Source organism: Python bivittatus, unplaced genomic scaffold, assembly GCF_059951505.1.
Source record: "Python bivittatus isolate LINGU-HERP-01145 unplaced genomic scaffold, Pbiv_v1 ctg000330_np1212, whole genome shotgun sequence".
Lineage (NCBI taxonomy): Eukaryota > Metazoa > Chordata > Lepidosauria > Squamata > Pythonidae > Python > Python bivittatus.
Genome location: NW_028277058.1, coordinates 55,287,854 through 55,311,492, shown reverse-complemented (window position 1 = coordinate 55,311,492; position 23,639 = coordinate 55,287,854). Strand labels below are relative to the sequence as shown.

At 41.2% G+C, this 23,639-nt stretch overlaps 1 protein-coding gene across 1 annotated transcript in view; it reads right to left on the bottom strand.

The window, feature by feature from the left end:
- The window catches only part of SOX5 (SRY-box transcription factor 5), a 391,244-nt gene that overhangs the window by 66,838 nt on the left and 300,767 nt on the right, over nt 1–23,639 (bottom strand). The window contains exon 9 of the mRNA XM_088141343.1: nt 4,437–4,614. Coding sequence (XP_087997469.1) covers nt 4,437–4,614 — 178 coding nt within the window. The remainder of the gene's footprint in view (nt 1–4,436; nt 4,615–23,639) is intronic.

The window sequence follows — 23,639 nt, the reverse complement described above, 5'->3', positions numbered from 1 at the left end:
ATGCAAACCCATCCGTTGGTCTTTGGCTCGTTAAGCATGTTGTGCAAAAACAGCCACTGTGATTCTCTTTGAATTACTGTCATTGTTTCTAGATGTGCTTTTCTAGCCCACGCAGATGGATCCATGCAATGCCTTTTCGTTTTCCTTTGGATAGCCTATAAGTAGCCAGTACTGGTCAAGAGCAGGAGGCAAGACTCAGGCTTCTATCATCAGCTAATCCCAAAGAGGCTCCCAGTGAGGAGAAAGTGTCTGTATGGAGGGGGAGGAAGTGTGCAGGCTGCATTATCCTAGACAGCACGCACCGTGATCCATTCTATAACCCCAAAAAGTCCCTTTCTCCATCTGTCTTGTAAAGATATATGGTGATGAAGTCTATGTCATTAACAATAACTTAAGTATGTTATCTTTTGGTCCACAGTTTCCCGTGGTTTATTAATGGTATAACACATTAATTCTCCTTACAAGAGTGACCTTTACAACTCCAGTCATCCTCACAGCTTTTATCCAATTACATTATCACTCATTACAGGTACAGCCTTTCAAAATCTACATTTCAGTGAAAGGGGAAGAAAAAACGGCAAGGATTCCAAACACAGACAAAGAGACCAGGAAGTCGGAAAGAGAAGGTTTTATCTAGAAAATGATGACGCTTCTTAGAGCTTTTGCACAGGGTGTGGAAGATCCTCATGGGTCTTCCCATTTATTCATGGAAGTCATGGGGATCAGTGGATATTCACCTTGATGACAGTGGGACTGCCTCTGAAGGCCATCTGCTGGGAGACCAATGGGCGTCCTTGTGCAGTTGGTTGGCCACTCTGAGAACAGACTGCTGGACTAGGTGGGCCAGAGGTCCAATCCAGCAGGGCACTGCTTATGTTCTTATCCTCTAGAGTGTGGTTCACAAGTTGCTCTCACTCTCTCACACTCTCTTATGTATGCAAGGGATGCCTGGAGACATTTGTGCACACCCAAGTCCCATCCCTTACACCAGGCTAGGGAACCATTTGGGGAGATCTAGGGAGACCTTTGCACAGTTTCATCTTGTGTGCCAGTTGTGCCCATTCCTGGACCAGGTTATAGTTGCTCATGTCATAAGTATTTCCTGTTTGGACTACTGCAATGCACTCTACATGGGACTGCCCTTGAAGACCACCCAGAAACTTCAACTGGTCCAGAATGCAGTGGAGCATGTAGTTCTGGGTGCCCCACTGTTTGCCCATGCTACACGTGGGTTGCACTGGCTCTCAATTTCTTTCCTGGTGCAGTTCAAGGTGCTTCCCTTTAAAGCACAGTATGGCATGGGGTCAGGTTATCTGCAGGACCCTGAGGACATCTACCTGTCCCATTAGATTGGATAGAGTGGCTCAGTTCAGGTCCCCTCTCTTAAATGTTGACATCTGGTGGGATCTAGGAAGCAAGCCTTTTCTCCAGCTGTCCTTATTTTGTGGAACAGCCTCCTTGCTGCAGTGTGGAGGGCCCCTATCATCCTTGCTTTCCGGAAAGCCATTAAGCTTTTCCCACAAGCGCTGAGTCAGGAAGGGAAGTGAGCCCAAGATCTGTGTTTCTGAGAGGACTGTGTTTATGGTGTTCGGTGGGGTGTAAGAGTCTTTTTAATCATGTGCATTTTATTATTTGTATATCTGTCTGTTAGCTTCTTAGAGTTATTTATATACTATGGGTGACCATATTTATTCTGTAATAAATAAATTAATGAATTTTTAGGAAATCTCTTGAGAGCTCTCACAAAATGGCTGTGATCAGCAGGGAAAATTATACACTTACAAAACGACTTTCATGGTGTTGGCTGGTCACAAAACACCATCTACTAGAAGCAGTCTGGTGGAAACCCAGTAACAGATGGTATGAGCAATGATGTGTGCATGATGTGCATGTCCATGCACATGTTGAACAGTTGCATCCTGTGGCAACCTTTTTTCTATCCCTCTGATACCAGAATATCACCGTTCTGCTTTGTTACGATTTTTTTCTGAAGTTTACAGAAGGTTGAGAAGATATTGTAATCTTATACTCTTTCCCCACCATCTTAATAATCCAGCCCCATCTGTTTAGGTTAATGCATATTTTCCTCTGTGTACAACATTTGTAAGATTTGACTTGTTTCCTACTGAATGAACTTACTAGCTGAATGCTACAACAGAAAAGGCGCGTCATCTTGCAGAGGACTGGTTCTCTAACTAAGGTTTAGGAGGGGATGGTTGGATCTGGTTAGTAATTGGATGGGACACTACCAGGAAATCCTAGGGATTGTAAACTGTAAGGAGATTGAAGGAAAAAAAATTGGAAACAGGCAATGGCAGGCCATTTCCATACAGTTGACAAGAGAGCTGCATGGTTGAGTTCAACTAGAGGATATTTTTTCTTTAATCCCTTAATCTGGCGAGGTGGGTTTTTACCACTCTGTATAGCACATCCGCATATTCTGTACAAGATCAGTTTATCTTTTTTATAGGCAGGTGGCATATTTCCAAACAAAATTGTGGGCTGTATATTCTAAGAGTGCCTATCAGGCCTATGAGACTCAGAGGTATTCTAGGAAATGAAGATCTACTGGAAGAGGAAACTGTGCTTTTCAGCAGACCAGCTTCCCATTTATTTATTACACTCCTAAACCACTTCAATCATATGGACGTTATGAAGTATACATGTCCAAAAGCCACACAACCTTGGCCTGTCTCTGGGTAACATCTCTGTAATGCAACCGGCACTGGTTGCCAATAGGCCTCCAGATGCAAGTCAAGATGCTGGGGATCATTTATAAAGCTTTAATGGCCCAGGGCCATTTTTGTTTGCAAGTTTCTGATCCTCTCGGCCAGGATCTGAAAAGGGTTGGCATGTTCTGGATCTCATCAACAAAGAAATTTTGTTATGGGGCCCAGGACCTGTGTTTTCTCTATTGTTACATCTGCCCTGTGGAACAACACTCCCTCTCCTCAGATCCTGACACACACAATCTTGTAGGCCTTTTGTAGAGCCTGGAAGGCCTGTTTTCTTCCTCTAGGTTAGGATGTTGTAGGAATTTACCTAGGTGGAGTTAATTATCCTTGGCAAGGTACATTTTTATAATTCTGTCACTGTATTTTGATCTCTTTAACCCTATGGAAGCCACCCACAGTTGTGTGGTGAGTGGATGGCCTTAAACATAGAATGTATGAATAAATAAATGTATGTAATAATCACAATAATTCCCAACAACTACAAAGCAATCCAATCTCTCAAACCTCTGGAACAGCTATGTTTATATGCACCTCTGGAAGGCTATGAGGTCCACCCTTGCCTTGGGGGATGGGGGCAAGCTTTTTCAAAGATGAGGAAATTAAAAAAAAAAAATAACAGAGAATTATTTTTAATTCAAACACATCCTTTGAAAATGGCCATTGAGGCAGGGGCCTGGTACCCACAAGCACATTGGTGCTAGGATGACTTAGGAATAGACTCTTTGGATACAAGGTTTCTTGCATGCTCCTTCAAATCCTGAGCCCCTGTTGATGCTATTCTGCCATCTGAAAGAAGGCAGGTGATTAGAAGCAATAAGATAAGGCTTTTTCACTTTTTTTTGGTGTGCATATTTGCTGCACTTCTATGTTTGCTTCACTTACTGTCCATTGAGAGGAAAAAGAGTTGAGATAGTTTTGAAACTTTGGGACAATGCCACTCTCTCCCATCAGTCCAATTTTAAGGCACCCCTTTTCACCCATCCCTTTTATAGTTTGCAATACCAAGTGTTCCATGGAGATTTTTGGCTCAGCCCAACAGACTCACTTGTTTTTTCTGAGCAGAGTAGGAACAGCTAATCTTACAGGTTTCTTTGCTTGAGGATATGCCTAACTCAGAGACAATGTTCCAGTGGTCTACCTCCCTCCCAACCTTCTGGAGGGTTACCAAAGGCTGTCAGATGACATGGCAAAGTCTTTAGAAGGGTAGCAACCCCAAATGTTCAACCAGTATTTTGTGAGGATGGTTTCCTTCTCTTTCTTCTTTTCCTTTTGATTATGTTGTTATAAATCTTAATAGATTGTGTTGTTTCAATACATTGATGTTTGTATAATATCTTTGAAAATTAGACATTCTATTATCTAGATGGCTTAGAAGATTGAGAATAGAAAAGAGAAAGTATTACAAGCATACAATTATTTGGCTTTTTCATTCAAGGTTGAGTATAACATTGAAAAAGAACCACTACAACTCACGTCAACAATAACGTTATATACTGGGGGTGTGTGGAGGGTAAGAAGGAGATTGGAAGATCCGTAGGAAGCAAATGGTTCCCTTAATCAACCTTATCTCTTCTCAAACCCTTGAAAAATGGCTCAAATATTGGTGACCCAGTCTCAAGATATTGGGGGGGGGGAGGGTAGCAGCTTAAGAGGCCCATAGGCTATGAATGGTTGACCTCTAGCATAATAGAATCTTCTTACCTATTGTGTTGACTCTGGCTGATGGACTAGCTAACGTTGCTGGCACCGAAGATTTCAGCGAGCTGCACCCACTGTTTATTCTCAGTGGTGGCATGTGAGGAGAAGTGGGTGATGAGGGAGACTTGCTGTCATTTGTCTTGGGCTTTGCTGAGAGATTCAACGGCTGGGCCACATCATCCTAAAATGGAAATAAGAAGACCAAACCATAAGATGCACCGTATGGTTGCTGCTTCTGCCACCACTAATGGGGGCTCCTATCAACTTGAACGTCAGGCGCAATTCCACTCCCTGTATTCATGAGATTCTTTGGTCCCTCTAAAAGAGGCATGGTTTGATCTGCTCCTTTTGCAAGACCTAATCAAACTTCTGTAAAAATTCACAAAGTTGGGGGAAGGGAAGGAACCTTAGTTTGGAAGTGGTTGGGAAGGGTAGGGTCCTTGCCTTTCACTTGATTAATCTTCTGCATGTACTTGCTCTCTGGGCCCTGGGAATCTCTGCACCTTGCACCTTTTTTCCTTCTGTCCTCACTTGACAGGTGAGCATGTCCCCAAATGAAGGTGAATGATGGAGGGAAGTGCTGTTCCATCATGAGTGAGCGTGTGCTCATGCACATATATATATGGGAGCTTTCTTTTAAGTTAAAGAGATTAGACAGTTCACTATTTGTCACCTCCAAGACACAGCAATATTCCAAATTCTGTTACTTCTGTTGGCTCCTCTTTAATTGAATTCAATCCCTATCTTCAAATATGGGGCAACAGAAAGGAGGGTAAAGGATTTGGCATAGGACTAATCAAGATGCAGAGCAACTGCATTTTTGATGCAGGGAGAAATGTCTGATTAGACAACAGCAACATGAAAATGGAGCTAGACAACTGAACACGTAAATAGTCGCATTTCTGAGAGGAGAGAAAGAGCCAGGACACTAGTGTTGGTGTGGGTTGGTTTAGCCTTATGCTCCATGTATGACGGCACACTTTTCTCAGAGAAACGAATTTGATCTGCTTACTTGTGTGGGAAGATGAATTGTGGAGGGATCACTCTGGCAGCAGCTACAACCGTTCCTCTTAACCTTAGGTTCCTACTTGCTATAGACAGAGAGATCACCACTAACTATGAGAGCCTTTTGATTGTGGTGGTTTGGAAGTCTAACAAATAAGCAGATAAATAAAGCAGCATCTACACTTTGCTTTTAGAAAGTCCCAGCTTTCATTCATTCATTCATTCATTCATTCATTCATTCATTCATTCATTCATTCATTCAGTGCATTTCCCAGCTTTCTTTCAAGAGTTCAGCCCTGTCAGTGTCTCAGAGCCAGCACACATGCATATTTGTCAGAATAAAAAAGTATAATATGAGCAAGCACCAATCTTGATTATTAGTGTGAGAAGATTCTGAATGCACATCAGTGCTGCCTATATTAGCTGAATTTCTGGGTTCCACAGTTTGCTCCGTTGCATATATCAGAAGCTAATGACCTAATCTGCAAAGAAGATACATCACAAACTATAGGGGTGGAGGGATACAATTACTGCAAAATACACTACTAATGTTGCATTGTTAGGATGGGTTTATAATAATTATGCAGAAACCACTTCCTTTCTTGCCTACAAAAGGAAGCCATCATTATAAAAGACTACTGTGCTAATCTTTTACGCTTCATCTCAGTTTGGTTTTAAGAGCATTCCTTGAATATGAGTGGTGACAACTTATACTCAACTTCATGGCAAAGTCTTTCTTTCCCCCCTCCTCCAGAGATGAAGATACCATCAATCTGATGGTGCAGTAGAGGAGTTTCTAAACAGGAGTAGAGCACATGCTTGGTCAGCCAAGGACCTCTGTAGGTTGAGATCTACTGACCACCACAATATGAGAATGGCACATCCAGAGTGATACTCGGCCTTGTAATCTATTCCCAGATGTTATTCTATTTGAAAGATACAGTTGAGCAGGATATTCAACTTTTGTTTTTGTTTCTTTTTGTTTTATTTTTTTCTTTCAAAATTTAATTTTTCTCATTGTCCCTTTTATCGTCCCTTTTCTAAAATTCTCCTTCTGGATTCATTCATCCGTAAGTCATTGGAAGTGGAGTGCTTTAAGTAAGCTGGCTGCACCAATGGCTGTTTTGCTGCCCTAAACCTCTAGAAAAGGTTGGGTTATAAGAAATAAAATTTAAAAATTAATCTGAATGTAGACCTGATGATCCAGTCTATACTGTCTCAGCAACCACAGGAAGAGACTGACTCATAGAGTTCCATGTAGTCATACTGGCATAAGTAGCAAGTTGCAGGGAATGTTAAGTCTTTTAATTTCCAAATGCTTTTATATCAAAAAATCCAAGGAGAGTTGTCAATATGAAATATGCAACAATATCAATCATTCACAATGAGAGAAAAATGTAACAATATGTTGAGCTTTTGAACTGTTGGCATCTTTGGCCTTTGCTTAAGATACAAAAGACGCTGTTCCTGAACCATTCATCTGAAGAAAATTCCCCCAAACAGTACCTGAGATAAAGGAAGGCCACCCGATAGATGACAGTAGAATGAAATAAAAGACAACTGAATATCCTCAAATCTAATTCTGTAAATCTGCAGGGCCGCCTCTCCCTAAGGACAACTACCCGTCCTACCAGATCAGAGAGGGTTGCATGCTCCTAGTTCCTTCCCTTAAATATTGCCATTTTATGGGATCTAGGAAGCATGACTTCTGCATGGCAGCCCCTAACCAGTGGACACCCTTCCCCCTGAAGTTGGGCAGGCCCCCAGCTTCACAGCCTTCCAAATAGCACTCCCAAGACATGTGGACTGCATGTGAAAGTTTAACTTGGTGCCAGGTTTTAATGCTTGTGGTTTTAGTAGATATATGTAAGCATTAATGGTATATTGATGTTTTAACTGTTGGTTGGGAGCTGCCCAGAGTTTGATGTCAGATGGGCAGCTGTGATGGAATGTATCTGCGAATGGAGAGGTGGTGTGATGGAATGCAGTAGACATCTAGGTTCCAGGAAGGAGGGTGGGACAAGAGACAACACAGTCCAGAGCAGGAGCGTGGGAATGAGAAACTTAAGATAGCCACTCCCTAGAATCTCCCAGGATAGGTTAGAGTAGTACAGATTTAGTCTGGCAAGTTTTGCCTATATGGTGTAAGCAATAAAATAGTTGAACTTGGTTGGACTGTTTCCCTGTTGTTCTTGGGCTGGGCCTGACAGCAGATAGATAGATAGATAGATAGATAGATAGATAGATAGATAGATAGATAGATAGATAGATAGATAGATAGATAGAAAGAAAGAAAGAAAGAAAGAAAGAAAGAAAGAAAGAAAGAAAGAAAGAAAGAAATAGTTCCTCTTTTCTTCCCCTTAATATTTGAGGCCAATTTCTCAGGAAGATCCAAATCCCACTTTTTCCATAACTACTTGTGCTGCAACAGGCCTCCAGCTGCCAATGGATGGGAGCTTCCAGGCAGAAGATTAAAAATTTCTGCCTGACCAATCTAGGTGTCCCTAGAGACTCTGTTGGGGGTCTCCTTCTACTAAGAGACAATAGGAGAAACATGCTGGTAGGCGTGTGGGGATTTTCCTTCTCTGGAATAGATTGGGAGGGGGTGTCTCACATTAAAGGCATTTGTTATTTCCCAGAATGCCTTTGGGGATTGAATTAGTGCAGAAACGCTGCTTTACTGTCATTTGATTTTGTACACTGCCTTGATTGAGACAGTACAATAAATATCAGGAATGAATGAATGAATAAATAAATAAATACTGAATTCAAATAAAACAATTATTCTGTTTCCTGTCAATCATTTTGAGCAAGTCAGCTTCCGAGCCAGTCAGTTTTATCCTACTTGTTAGATATCACACTCCCCCAACTCTTCTGTAATTGTCACAATTAAATCTAACCTTAATTCCGAATCAACAGTGCTACAACTCTCACGGAAAAAGGAGTTAAAAAAAAAAAGTTAAATATGACATTAAGTGAACTTCCTGAGACACAGCTGGTGCTTCATAATAATAGCCATCATAATAAAGGAGGGGTAACAGGAAATCTTTTTCTCTTCTTTCAGCCCCATAAGTACTAAAGCAGCATTCCTGAAACAGAGTTCCTCGGGAATGATTTTGAGAGTAGTCCTATTGCCTTCAGTGAGGTCTTAATGGTCCTCTAATGGAGCTCCAGTGGCTTTGAGCATTGAATGAAATGATTCATCCTGTGCAATTACATTTGAGTAAAACTGCATTGGCCTATGATAATATAGGCTAGGTGGCCTTAATGACCTGTTGATGCCTACACATTTCTTTTCTGAGCAACAGTCAAGGAAAACTAAGTGCAGTTGAACATGCATCATGTGAACATCCTTGGAAGAAATATGTAATATTGGAACAGAGTGACTTTGTTTCTTTAACCACTGCCCCCCCAAAAAAGTTGCCTGAAAAACTGCATTTGAACAGAGCAAGGTGTAATCCTGATACAAATGCATTTACCTGACCCTGAATGTAAGACAATTTCCATACAAGGAAGATGAGAGTGACAACAAGCCATCAGATGCCGTTAGTGTATTCTAATCTAATCTATGATGACCTTCCGTTTTAAAGTTAAATTAGTTGGGGAAAAAAGTAACCTAGTTTTTCCTTCCTAACTCCTTGTTCCCATCTGTCATAATCCTGATAATTGTTAACTGCCAAGTGTCTGCTATAAGCAGTTTTAAAAATAAAACATGCACACAAAATAAAGAGATGCATTGAAATGTCCTGATAAAATTGGTTGCTGCATTCTCAGGGCCACACAGCATCCATGGACACCAGGATGACTTCCTTGGACCCTGATCGAAATCCCACAAGAAGGTGAGAATTTGTAAGGTTTTGGCATTTTCTCAAATCACCTAAAACCCTGAGGGATTTTAGACTTGCATGGATTGGGACTTCAGGATTCTCATGCAAGGTCTTGTGAAATTTTGGCCTAAGAACTTGATGGTCAGATGGCAAGCATTTCACAACATTTGACACTCACATGACCATGAGTTTTGTAGAGATGTTTAATTATTTAGGACTTGCACTGTGAGACTTGCACAGTGACCCCTTTCTTGTGGACACCTCTGCCTCAAAAGCAACAGGAATGCAAAACTGAGCATATCAAGGCTGGCAAAAATTCTTCCTTTCACTGCTACTATATATTCAAAATTAATGGAAATTAGTCGAAGGTCGTATCTCTTCTGTCCTCATCCAGTAGATGTGTGCAAACCAGAGCTATTCCAATACAATACTATTTATCGTTTCCTGTCCCAAAAGCCTTTGGAAGACCAGTTCTGGGAGTTGAAGTCCACACGTCTTAAAGTTGCTAAGGTTGAGAAATGCTGGGCTACCCTATAACTTTCATAATGGCCAGCAAGCCTATAGGAGGGAAAGCTTAGTTTGGAAAGGCTGAGCTGGAGAGATGCAAATTGTATCCACACTGATTCAGGGGCCTTGTGCATACAGGTAGTCCTTGTTTAGTGACTGCCTTGTTCAGTGACCATTTGCAGTTACGATGGTGACGAAAAACTAACTTTGCAACCAATCCTCACATTTACAACCTTTGCAGGTCTGTAAAGCAAAGGAATGCGGAAGTAAGATCATCACTCATGGTTTCACTTAATGACCACTTTGCTTAATGACTGAGTTGTCAATCCCAATTGTGGTTGCTAAATGAGGACTTCCTGTACATACATCTGAATGAGATGATATAGTCCTGACACAAAAGTATGGACTCTACCACTTCTCAGTGCAGGTGAGGAAAATCTCATTCTCTAAACATTCTCAAAGCAGCAAAGGCAACAGAGGGGAAAAGAGGTCTTCCAAAAGCTGTAATCTTTGTCACCAACATGTTCTTTTTCTCTTACTATTTCAGAGACTTTTTAGAGAATTTTGACTAGTGCAGCATTGAGAATGGCACCCTTAGAATCCTGCACTGGGTTCTAAACTTCTGGCTGTCACATGTGCAGATCGGGTGCAAAACTTTGGGAATGAGGATTCTGAACCTAGGTGTGATGAAAATGTCTGATTTTTTAAACTAGGATTTAAAATGCCTGGGAAAAGTGACTTCTTTCTTTCTCCATCTCCCAGGGGGACACCTACAGGGAGAAGTTGGGACAAATATCCAGAATCAATTTAGCTGTCTGGACCTCGAGCTCAGTATTCAATAAACCTACTATTTTAAGTTAGGGAGGAGTCACTATTTTTAATAAGGCCATCTGGGCTTTGAAAATAATTCAGAAAAAGTGCTTTGGATCTTTCTTGAACCCCGCTCTTTTCTGAGATCCGTTAAAACAGCTTGTCAATTTTTAGGCATCCATGTGAGCCTGAAAATTTTTTTAAAAAGTATGCTTGCTTTAACAAGTGGATTCCTTAAAGTGGGAACAACTTTATTTCCCAGACTCATGTGGAAAACATGACGGACTGCTTTAACAAACAGTAGAAAAGAGCTGAGCTTCCCTGATGTCTGAAACACTTTTTCCAATTTTATTTTCAAAGTATACCCAGCCCTAGATTTTTATCCAGTAACCTGTTTCATTTCTTTCCCTTCTCTCTGGAATGTATTAGTCCATGTCTTGATTTGCACCTAACCCCCAGTCTCCACCTCTAAATGTACCAGGCCCCACTCCTTTCTGATGTCCCACCTTTGTCCATTTCCATCAGATCTTTTGAAAGCTAGCACCTTCTGAATCACGGTAACCATTTTCTAAGCACAATTCTCACAAAAGCTCTTCAGCTGGATTTCCTGAGAAAAAAGGGATGGGGTTACAAGACTTATGGCAAGTGAACTATTTCCCCTCCAAAAATCTATATACCCAAAGCACATTCAGGTGCGAACTTCTTGTTTGTTTTTTAACTGTCTGTGCAGTGATGGGTTTCTTCGTTGATAACCCAGTAGCTTGCAGCTGCTATTTTATACAACCATATCCTGAATCTTTGTCAGTCTAAGAACAAATCATCATAGTGTCTTCCAACTGGGGCACTGTAGTTCAGCCACATGCGGTCAAGCACAGCTAATCCTCTCCCAGTTTTATTAAGTTTCAAAAAATGAGAATGAAACTCTATGTCTTCTTTCAGGCCTTAGTTTATAAATCTGCTGAGGACTTTTATAAAAATTATTCTGAATATTCATGTGAGTGTGCATGCACGCATGCACGCATGCGCACACACGTACACACACATATGAGTGTTCAATGGATTTTTATTACATAGTTTTAAATCCATTGTATATAGCCCAGGGCACTTGAATCAGCAGAAGGGCGATTTATAAACGTTAAATACAAACACACCTCATTATGTCTTGTTGTCTCATAAAGTATACATAAAGTAACCACCTCAGATACTAGCTTTCATGTCTGAGAAAAATGTATTTCTATTATTCCTCCCCTCTCAACACTAATTCTTGGCTTCAATCAAGAATTAAATCAGTCATTGATCTTTGCCAGCCTACTAATTTTTACTCATTTCAGGGAGACTTGCAGAGTTCACACTGTTATTCAGTTCACACTTTCATACAAATTACTCCATTCATACCTCAGTACACAGTGTGTTGACCACAACTCCACACTTCAGGGGCTGCATTCACACGACAGGCTGAACCCTAAAACTGGGTAATTAAACCTATTTGCTATAGTCAAATGCCAGACCCACAAAATATACCATGTTATGTCTTAACATGAAGATTTGGCCCACAAGAAAGTTAAGACAATACAATAAAATCTTGATTTAATAGATCATTTGGGGGTGGGGTGGGGGGGAGGTGTGTTCACTATTCCCAAATGTCTGTTAAATCCAGAAATACATCATTCATACCATTTATGCAATACCATTATACCATTACTGTACAAATGACATTCACAAATTCCTTAAATTCACATACATGATGTATATATAACATCATTTAATATCCTTATTACTTTGGATGTAACAGATTTATCTGTCATTTTCTTTTGGGGGGGCAGGGATATCTGGACAAAAATGAAGTCTGTTGCATCCAAAGACAGTTAAATGGGAGCTGATTAAATTGAAACCGAGATTTTCAGCAGCATGATACAAACTCCACCGCTTTTGTGCAGGTGTCATGATGTGGAAGAAAAGGGGCAGAGCTTGTCTTGTCCTGTTGCGATGTTTTGACGGAACTGTTAGATGTTAGATGTTGGGGACGCCTCTGGTGCCCCGAACAGCTAAAATGCTGCAGAATAAAAAGGGTATAAAGAGGGATGTAGGAAAGAAAGATACATGCCATAACTAGGGGCAAGAATGCCATATCCCACTCATGGGAGTGCCACCGAGATGATCCAGGATCTCTTTTAAAAAGAAAGTTTGAAAGCGAAATCTCTGTCCTTCAATTGTATGAGAATGGAGTGGGGTGGGGGAGGAAGCCTAGGGAGTTGAGAGTTTCTCTGCCCAGCACAAGATCCTGGTCTTCACACTTCTTTCTTTTTCTTTTCCTTTTCCAAGACCCAAATCCACCAAGGCAGCTCCGAACAGTCTTAAGGGAGGCTCTGGTGCCAATCAACAGTGGAGCAAGCTGATGCCTCCATATTTGAGGGACTTCTCCAGGAGCAGCGCTGGCCTGGGACCTGGGCTGCGACAACCTGGCACAAGGCCAACAGAGGCTGGGGTATCAAAGCAGCTTTGCGTGACCTCTGGGAACTCATCCATCCCATCCTGCAGCCTCTTAAATGACCTTGATGGGGAGAAATTGCCGCCAACGCCAGAGAGATCTGAGAAGCCACAGAGGGAGGGGGTGGTGGAAAAAAGGAATAATAATATCCCCTAATGGCATTGGAAACAAAGCTCCAGACCTCCTCTCCCCCCCACCACAGATTTTCTCCCCTTTCATAGAGATCTTCATTTCATCATAAATGCACAATAGTGTGCCTTGGCTGGCACATCTGGGGCCAGTGACAATGGTGCCATTGTTGTCTGCTGAACAATATTGGCTGTCACTGGCTTATCTGCCGACTCACTAGCTTATCCCCCAAATGCTGGACCAATAAATATTTCAATAATGGACGTCCAGTGGCAACTGGCACAAAGTAAATGCTTCTCTGGCATAGCCTCCAGAGGCATCCGTTGTCTCTTGGCCCCTACATACAAACACACAATGCACATGAGCAGGCGCACAGACGCAGACACACAGAAGCATGGTTAGCCCCTTTCCTTTGCTCTCTTCCCCTTATCCCATAAGCAGTCATGAAATGATCAGCCACGGTAATAAGAAATGGAGAGGTAGAGACAGTTGTGAAATATGTTGTGTAAATGAATTATGTTGCAGAGATTATCCTCCTTGATGGAATAATTGTATTAAATTAAGCAAGGATGTTCATATGACGGATGGTGGAATTAGATAATTTTCCTCTACGGCACCAGAGAGAGAGAGAGAGAGAGAGAGAGAGTTATACAGCATTCGGGACTCCCTGTTCTCTCTCTTCCTGCCTTTTTCAAGCACAGATCAAGAATAGCGCTTTCCTTTTGCTCAAGAAGGAAGTCCATGCAACTGCTGAGATATCTCAGGAGGAGGGATGGGGAAGAACAGGGAAGATCTAAGGACCATCTAATGTTCGTAAGATATAGGGAAGAAAGGAGAGATACTATGGAGTGTGGCTGAAGTGTGGCACTGGCACCGGGAGACCCTGATTTGAGTCTCCCCTGCTCAGGCACGGAAGCTCCCTGGAGGGACTTGGACCAGCCATTCTCTCTCAGTCCAACCTCCTCTACAGGGTGGCTCTTGTGGGGAAAAATAGAAGGAAGGAATGGAGAGGTGGAATATAAATCAAATAAATAGATCAGAAAGGCTAGGCAGGAGCAGAGCTAACTGTAAAACTAGTATTTTTGTGGCTGCATCACACAATTAATTTAACCCAGTGCTTCAGGGAACACAAGTGTCTGAAGAAACATGCTGGGCCTGCACAACATGTGAATCCCCTGAAAAGCAAAGAAAGAAAAGCTAGGTCTAATCATGTTGTGTGAGTGAAGTGGCTAGACTTGGAATAGACCTGATGCAAAGCAGATCAGCTTTGGGGTTAATCCACTTTCCCCCCCAAAGTAATTCCTTTCAATTTTACAGATGCAGGAATTTAGAAGGCAAATTGACCAATGAGATGCCCCCCCCCCCCCAAAATCTGCACATCTCGGTAATTATTCTTGAGAAGTGTATAAGTAAAGTTAGGGTCACATTGGTCATCCTGTGTACTTCCAGTTCAAAGGAAGACTGCACAAATCAGGGATAAGGGCTACACACATCTACATACGTGGTCATGCACACACAACCCCATACTCTCTTACATATACAACTAATCTTTCTGACCCTGTCCTTCGCAGAAAGCCCCTGCTGAGCATAATCATCACCCTCTACTCCCATAATTATAACAATCTAGTTCACAGTAGGTTCAAACTAGTTAGTGTTTGGATGGGAGACAATCAGGAAATCCCAGAGCTGTAATCTAGTGTAGGAAGTGGAAAAGACAACCCATGAACATGCTTATATAATCATTAAGGACTGTATTTTCAGCTTCTTTGGATTAAAACTGAAACTGAAGATCTGGCAAGGTTTCATGAAGGAGGTTTATGATAAACCTGAGCTCCTTCTCTCTTAATTATCTTTTTTCCCCCTTCCTAAGCAAAAAGTCTTTCTTTTCCTTAAATCCTAGGGAAAACACCTGAGCTTTTTGTTAAAATGCCCTTTTTGGTCCAAAGTCCTGCTCAGTTTTTGATGAGCAGCATAAATTCCCATCAGATGTTCTCAGTCCAACCTCATTCATTCTAATGTTTGCGATTTCATTGTTGAAAGAGCACAATGCTTGAGCTTCTGAAAGAAGATGCAGAGCGTAAGCATGGTTAATATCACTCGACCAGTTTCTCTTGCCATGTTAAAGCATCTTTGATCGCTGCCTGATTGTGTAGGATACTTTTCCAACTCATTCTGCAACTTTGCTTTGAGTCACGCTGGAGGTTGGGAACATTAATTCCTAAGTGCATTGAATTGTTGGCTGTTACACCACCCCTAGAAATATGACTTAATCATTCTGTTTTTGCACAGTTCATCGTCCAACACCCATTTTACAGCCTGCAGCTGGCCATCAGACAAACAACAAATGCTACATTTTCTCGTTTAGGTCACCACCCCCTGGTCTCATCTTTTGTTTCTTCGCTATGATGTTCTGGTGCATCAGTGAAAATATGGTGTCTGGTTACAATGACCTGCATTTCTGCCTAGAACGCTTTAGCTTTTATGCTCCCCTTTTCCAAATGCTGTTTTGCTGAGATAGTGAGTCGGCATGTTGCTTTTCCAATGCATTTGGCACAGAAGTTCCTTCATGTTTCATGCTCAGTACAATAAAAAGGGAACAACTGAGTGAAATTTTCCTTGACTGCTTCAGTTTCAGTTGGCTTGCATAGGATTGCCTTCCAGTGCACTTTGGTACCATGAAGAATTTCTGAGTGTGCCCACACATGGGGGTGGGGTCGGGGGGGACAAGCAATCTGAGATTAACTCATGCAACTCTTCCTTATTTCAAGATACACTTCCTTGTTTAGTACTGTCATTTCATATTAGAGTTTTCAATTGGTGGTAGGCTTCGTATCAGGCTCAGAAGCAGAAACAAGTCAGAAAAAAAGTTTTTGGTCTTCTACCTTCCCATCAGGTAGAAGACAGAAAAAGTCACTGAAATGTTAACAAAGTCCTTAAAACTTACCCTGCATGTGATAAACACAATAACAGAATGCCTGTTATTTCAAAGACTTATCAAAGGTCTTTGAAAAAGTGGCCTTTTTGTTTCTGGCATGGTAGGATCTGGTTCTTTAACATTGTTGAACTTAAGTTACAAAAGATTGAGAACCAGTGATGCACTAATATTAAATAAGGAACCAGGTACATCACTACACATGTAAAAAAGGGCAGGGCTTTGACTGCATGGTTGTGACCACCATCTTGGCTTTTTTGACCCTCCCTGCAGATACCCCTGTAAGGAACCATTTCTTAAAATAATAAAGAGGTAAATCCTTCAGTGTTGGAGAACACTCCTGAGAATATCACAGACAGCCACAACACAAACAGTTGGATCATTGATCAGATCAATCCAGAGTTATCATTCAAGACACAAAGGACCATAATCTGAAGGACCGGATTAGGGACAGATTGTCATGGAGAAAATCTATGTAGTATAGAGAGTAAGGAAGATGGCCTTGACGGAGTTATGACAGGTCCGTTGCCAAAGTGACAGGGGGCAAAACATATTTTAAGTCCACAACAGACAGATAATACTCAGCTCAGACAGACATCTCCCTAATTCACTGAACTACAAGGAGGAGGAGGAGGAGGAGGAGGAGGAGATACAACATATTCAGACTTGCAAGATTGTGTTATTATAGCCACTTTCAATTAAAGTAGTTTTAGCCTTCTTGGCTAAAGTTGATTTCTTGGTCTGGTCTACCTAGTGGGGCTGACAGTGGTCTTTAAGAGACAGCATCAACTTGACGGTGCATAATCAATCAATCAATCAATCAATCAATCAATCAATCAATCAATCAAAACCCTGAGGTCAAGCTTTGTGAGTGATTGCCACTGCCTTCCTTTGAGATGTTTGTTTACTTCCCACTCTACTCTCTAGCCCTGAGGTTTTCTGATGGTTTCTCATCCAGGTAATCACCAGGCACAACCCTGCTTAGCTTCTGAGTCAAGACAGGATCAGCCTTGTGCTATCACTGCTGATATTAAAATTAGTATCATGGTGAATGGGGACAAAAGAAAGGGGAGGGTCTACAATATATGTTATTTACTAGGACCACTGAAAGTTGTCCATTTTTGCTTTCTGTCACAAGAACAGACAGACCTGAACAATTTATGATCCACTAAGGCAAATGCAGGCCATTAGCTTTCCAGGGACTTAGGGAATAAATCATGGTTCCTTCTGATTGGTTCTTATCCCATCCATCTGTGTCCCGCTCTGCATTAGAATTTGAAAGTCCTAGTGAATATAATTTGCATTTTGTAATCATTTTCCTAGCTATCATTGGATATCCCCCTTCCCTTAGCCCAATGGTCATTAAAGTATTGAACTGAGAAGTTCCATACATTTGTGTGTCTACCACTGAAAATCTCTCATTATAGAGTGTCAGAATGATGACAGTACAGAGTATAGTAAAAACCTTATTTTGGTTTGGTAAATTGAAGGGTCTGACATGGCAGCACTTTCACATCATTTGCCTGACACGATCACACAAATGTTGCAATGACACCATTACATGCCCGTTACATCATTTGAGTCAACGCATCATTCCACCAAAAATGGAAATTGCCACAAATGATGCAATTTGGGTCATTTGCATGTGAATTCTGTTGCCTTGTGGTCCAATAAATTGAGGTTTCCCTTCTAGACTGTTCAGACACTAACTGTGCAAGCCACACTCTCTTCCATGGGATTAGCTGTTGGAAACTAGTGTGATTCTGTTTATGTGCACCATACACAGTCATAGACAAAATATTAGTAGAATTGCACAGAAATAGCACAGAGAATAGGATTTAACCACAATTCCTGGCAACCGAGGCCAAGTACTGTTCCAGCAAAATGTAAGAAGGAAGATAGCCTCCCATGATGGACAGATATGTTTGTTATTATCACCTCCTGGTTTGGAGGTGAACTGAAACAACACAACACATATAAGCAGCAAATCTACTCTCCTTTTTGAAATGGAGCAGCACCGACTTTGTGGGTTCTAAGTACAGGTAAACCCCAGTAATTACAGCATTATTTAGTTGGATTTTCCACACCATCGCTGCTTTGTTGCATTGCTAGCCAGACTCTCCCCCCATCCCCAAGCACACACTCCCAGCTCCATAAATAGGTTCAGGCAAGCTGCTAAACAGGAAATGTGTGTCTTAGGTGCAGATCGCACAACATCTGCAAATCTCTAAGGGAGGCCAGGAGCCCATTTCTTCCTCTCCTTCAAACAATGCACAGCCTATCCTAAGAAATCAGAGCGAGGCCGATGGATAAATCACAAAGAAACTAGAGGGAGATTCTGCCCCCATCAAAATAAATACTTATTTGCAACTCTGGTTGAACGGGCAGCTTTGACAATCGTTAAATTAACTCTCAGCATAGCATCATTATCCCCACTCAGCCCTCTGAGTGACTTTCTCCATTGTTACAAAGGAAATAAACTGCAAAGTCAGGAATAAATAAAGATAGTCACAGAAAGGAAAAACACACAAGGAGCTTCAGTGTATGGGAATAAAAATGAGTGGGGGAACAGATCTGTTTTTCTCCCTACAAAGTGTCTCCAAACACACAATGGCTCAATTTCAGCATCAGTTGATGTACGTTTTAAAAAGATCTGCATCCATTTGCATGCTATTCAAACAAATGCATATTTGTACACAATTTTCTTTTAATTCCTTGCAAGTACCTGTAGTGTTCTGCATGTAATTATCAATGTGCCATTGCACATTTTTCTCTCATGTATGTCTTTTCCTAATCTGGACTAACTGTGAAACTGAAGGGAAATTATATCTATGTGCAATTATTTGGGAAGTGAAAATTAGGTTAAGTTTTTAGTCCAGTCGCTAATACCCAGATGGAAGCAGCAAGGAAAAAAAATTGCATGAAGATTTGGCAGGTCGCCCTGTATATTTCTTCTTCAGTTCAGGTTGTTAGAAAGTGGAAAGGAATGTCTGTCCCTGGGGTCTTCATATGAACATGAAATATCAAAAGTTTGTTGCCAGTTTTATTACAAACCATCACTGCATCCAGAGATGCATTAATAGCATACAAGTACAAGCAGAGTCTAATCTGCATAAGGGCTTCCATACTGCCACAATCTCTTTTTAATATACATTGACTATTTCTTTTTTTTTTTAAGTACCCTAAATAAACACCCAAGGTGGTTTGCAGAAGATTCCTATAAAAGAATTATTTTAAAAAGTGATCAATAAATATTTTATTATTCCGGCAGAAGCAAGCGTCGCATGAAACTACAGGGTAGTTATTAAGCGAGATCCACCAAAGCTTTGGAAAAGAATAAGCCTGCAACTGGCGTGCCACGATAAAAAAAATCTCAGTCCTTTGTCATAAATAACCTGCCCCTTGAAAGTGTTTCTCTTTCTCTCTCCTGCTTTGACTGCATCAAATAAGCAACAGGTTGGTGGGGTGGGGTGAGTGGCTGAGTTTGTTTCAGACAAAATAAGGCAAAATGTTGAGGCATTGACCCTAATGCACAGTAGATGCTTCTGTGGACTACAGGCAATTTAATCTGATGGCTGGAGTTTCATAATGGAGTGCATTATGTACATAAAAAAATTAAAAATCTCCCCCCGCAGGAAAAAACAAGGCAAAAATCCACATGCCGTAGCAGCTGAAATAAACTCCTGAAAGGTGATTAATATTTGCTGCATTAAAACAAACATTTGCTGTTAGACTGAAGTTGCTGTGGTTATTGCTATTACTATTATAATGACTACAACTAGTAAAAACAGAAGTATTTACATTTCCACTCTATTTAAACTCCTGCCCAACACTTTCCCTGCCTGTTCCAAAACTTTAAATAGCATATTTTTATTTTGACCTTCAGGATCCTAAGCTAAAAAGGAAGGATTTTCTCTAACGTATTTGAACACATTGTGCTGTAGTCAAAAATTGAAGCTAAATAACAATGGCATCTACAGTCTGAGACAATTTCAGTTCAATTTATATCCATGCAAAAGGACCCATCCGGTTAATAATACAATCATTTTAGCACTGAGTAAATTAATACCCATATAAATTGTCCTGTTCACTTTTTTACAGGAATTTGCAAAGTTCAAACATCATCAAGGTTTCTGACCTCCTTTAGCCACTGAGGCTGACCCACAGCTAACCAATAGCAAGGTATTAGTCTCATCTCAAGATAGCAATGATCACCCGAGGCTTCATCCAGTCTAGGTTTCCACAACTTGTCATCCTGTCTTGGGCAGTCTTTCTCAAGCTTGGCAGTTTGAAGATGTGTGGACTTCAACTCCCAGAATTTCCCCAGCCAGCATGCTGGCTGGGGGAATTCTGGGAGTTGAAGTCTACACATCTTCAAGCTGCCAAGCTTGAGAAACACTACTCTAATGTTTTTCTGGGCCTATGTTGTCTGTTATGCAACTGAACCCTTGGAATGGTCCCCAGATGTATATTCAATGAGGACATTTATATCCACGCAAAAGGACCCATCATGGTTAATAATATGATCATTTTAGCACTGAGTAAATTAATACCCATATCAATTGTCCTGTTCTGTCCCAGCATGCTGGCTGGGGGAATTCTGGGAGTTGAAGTCCACACATCTTCAAGTGGCCAAGGTTGAGAAACACTGGTCAGGGGATTATAATTCTGAATGCTGCGATCTCCATACAAGTGAAGTTTACTCAGCTAGAATGGTTGAGCCATCAGAGTTTTTGGAAAGAAAAGCAGGATGTTACAAAATGGCTATGAATAAATAAAATGTGCTCCATACTTGAGAGCATCTGATTCCCTATATAACAGCATGGTATACTAATTAATGGGGTGAACTCTGAGTTGCCTTAGATTTGGACTTAATCTCAGCGGTATCTTGACTGGGAAAAACTCCTCTCTTCTGTCCATTCCCCCTATACTCTACCAATCTTTACTGCAGAATAATAAGAGGGGTGTACTTTGTATAGGACTTTTGTTGTTGAAAGACTATTGATTACATCACTAATAACTATGTCTAGATGGAGGGAGGTACTGTATGAAGTAGGGCACCTCGGGGTTCTGTTCTGGGCCCAGTGCTCTTCAACATTTTTATAAATGATTTAGAGAAGGGGTCAGAAGGGGTGCTCAGCAGATTTGCAGATGACACAAAGCTGTGACACAGCTAACACTTCAGAAGTGAAGCTCAAGATTCCAAAGGATCTTGATAGACTTCAGCTTTGGGCCCTATCCAACAATATGCAGTTCAGTGGCAAGAAATGTTATATCAGAGGCATAGGTATAAGATACAAAGAACCTGGCTCAGCAGTAGTACTTGTGAGAAGGATCTGGGTGTCCTGGTAGATCACAGATTAAGCATGAACCAGCAGTGTGCTGCACCTGGTGAAAGAGCCAATGGAATGTTGGGCTGTGTTAACAGAGATATAATGTGGAGATCACAGGAAGTGATACTGTTGTTCTACTCTGTACAGGTCAGACCACACATGGAATATTGTGTCCAGTTTTGTTCACCACAATAGAAAAAGGATGCTGAGGAACTGGGAAAAGTGCCACAAAGATGTGAGGGGGTTGGAAGCGAAATCTTGTGCAAAACAGAGAAACTGGAAGACAAGGCTAAGGGGACACATGATAGAGGTTTTCCAACACTTAAAGGCCTATCACAGGGAAGAGGGTGTGGATTTATCCTGCATAGCTTCAGAGGGCAGGACAAGAAGCAATGGGTGAAAGGTTTACAAAATCAAAAAAAGAAGGAATTTCTTGACTATGAGAGCTATGGAGCAATGGATCAGCTAGTCCTCTGATGTTGTGGGGGTTCCATCACTGGAGATTTTCAAGCAAAGATCGGACAACAATTTTTCTGGCAGGATCTGAGGATTCCTACCCTCAGCAGGAGGTTGACTGAAGACCTTCAAGAACTCTTCCAGCCCTAGGATTCTACATTTCTGTGACTATTTTAGAATTATGTTAATTAACATATTCCAAAACAGATTTAGTTCAGTTAGTCTAGATGTTAGTCTAGATGTTAGATTCAGTTAGTCTGGATTCCCCAGCCAGCATGCTGGCTGGGGAATCCTGGGAATTGAAGTCCACACATCTTAAAGTTGCCAAGGTTGAGAAACACTGGTCTAGACTTCTCTTCCTCAGCTGGAGCGGTTCTCTGCCAAAGGCATTTCCCACCAACCGCTATGCAGCTATTTAAAAGGAAACAACCCAAACTGGGACTTTCTGTATTCAAAGCATGCACTCCTTCACTGAGACACTGTGGTCTTTCTTATATCACAATGCCCTGGACATTTTTTTCCCCAACTATAATGGTGCATCAATAACACTGGGCTTCTTTCTACAGCATGGTCTATTTCTTTCCCCTCCAATTAATAGTTATTTAGGAAAGGGCTAAGCAGCAGAAAGGGAAGGAGAAAAAAAATGTCCTCTAACTACTGGAAACAGCCTGGGAGGAAACCAGATAAGGCCTCATGAAGCTAGCCAGCACTGTACATTGTTGCATTTCAAATGATCAACATGAAAACAGAAAGCACACTGATCAAAGTCGGTCACCTTTTTCTGCTGTGGATGATGCCTATGCTGGAAGCATCCTGCCACCTCGACCCCACTCCCACAAAAGGAATTCATTTCAAAAAGAAGGCAGACCAAAGCACGTTGATATCAAAACAAATTAGCCACAGATCCCTCATCCTGCTGGGGATGTATAAAAGAGAAGAAAAGAAAAGGGACTGGAAAAGATACATACAGCCCTGAAGTTCAGGGGTATAAAAAAAGAAGAAAGACAGGGAGAGAATGCTACCGGTGTGTCAAAGAAGGAAGCTTTTTTAAAAAAAAAGAAAGAAAAAAAATCAAACAACTTGGACAACCTGCAGAGGACAGAGAGATTCCTTTTCAAAATCCACTTGGATTCCTTCTGATATTGTGTTTTCTCCCTGCGTTGTCTAAAACGGTAAAGTCTCCACAAGTTTAGCATGACACCTGTTGAATGCACCAGCATGCTCAAATGGATTTCTTGTCAACCGCACAGAAGTCGCTTGCCACGGCCTTCTTCAGGATGTGCAGCTATGCAGGACTCTCATTCACTTATGGTCCAGGATGATCCCTGCACAGCTTTTCTGAGAGAAGTCCAGGTTAGCTAGACGATTTATTTATTTATTTATATTTATTTATTTATTTGAATTGATATGTTGCCTCTGCTGTGGCCCTATGGTGTTTTTGGATGAAGTCATGGATAGAACAATGAAGACGCACAGTGACTTCGTACTATCTATGCTACGTTTCTCAGAATAGATGCAGACCTTATTTCTTTGCATGCTGCAGGATTCATCAGAATGTTTAGTCTTGGTTTAAAATTCTGCAAATGTTTCATACGTATGGTGGCCCTACCATTTGCCTTCATTATATTCTCATTTTAGGTGAAACTTTTATGATACCCATACTTTATTTCAATAAGGTTACCTGGTTTTGGTTGTATGTCCCTTATAGATACTGCCTGG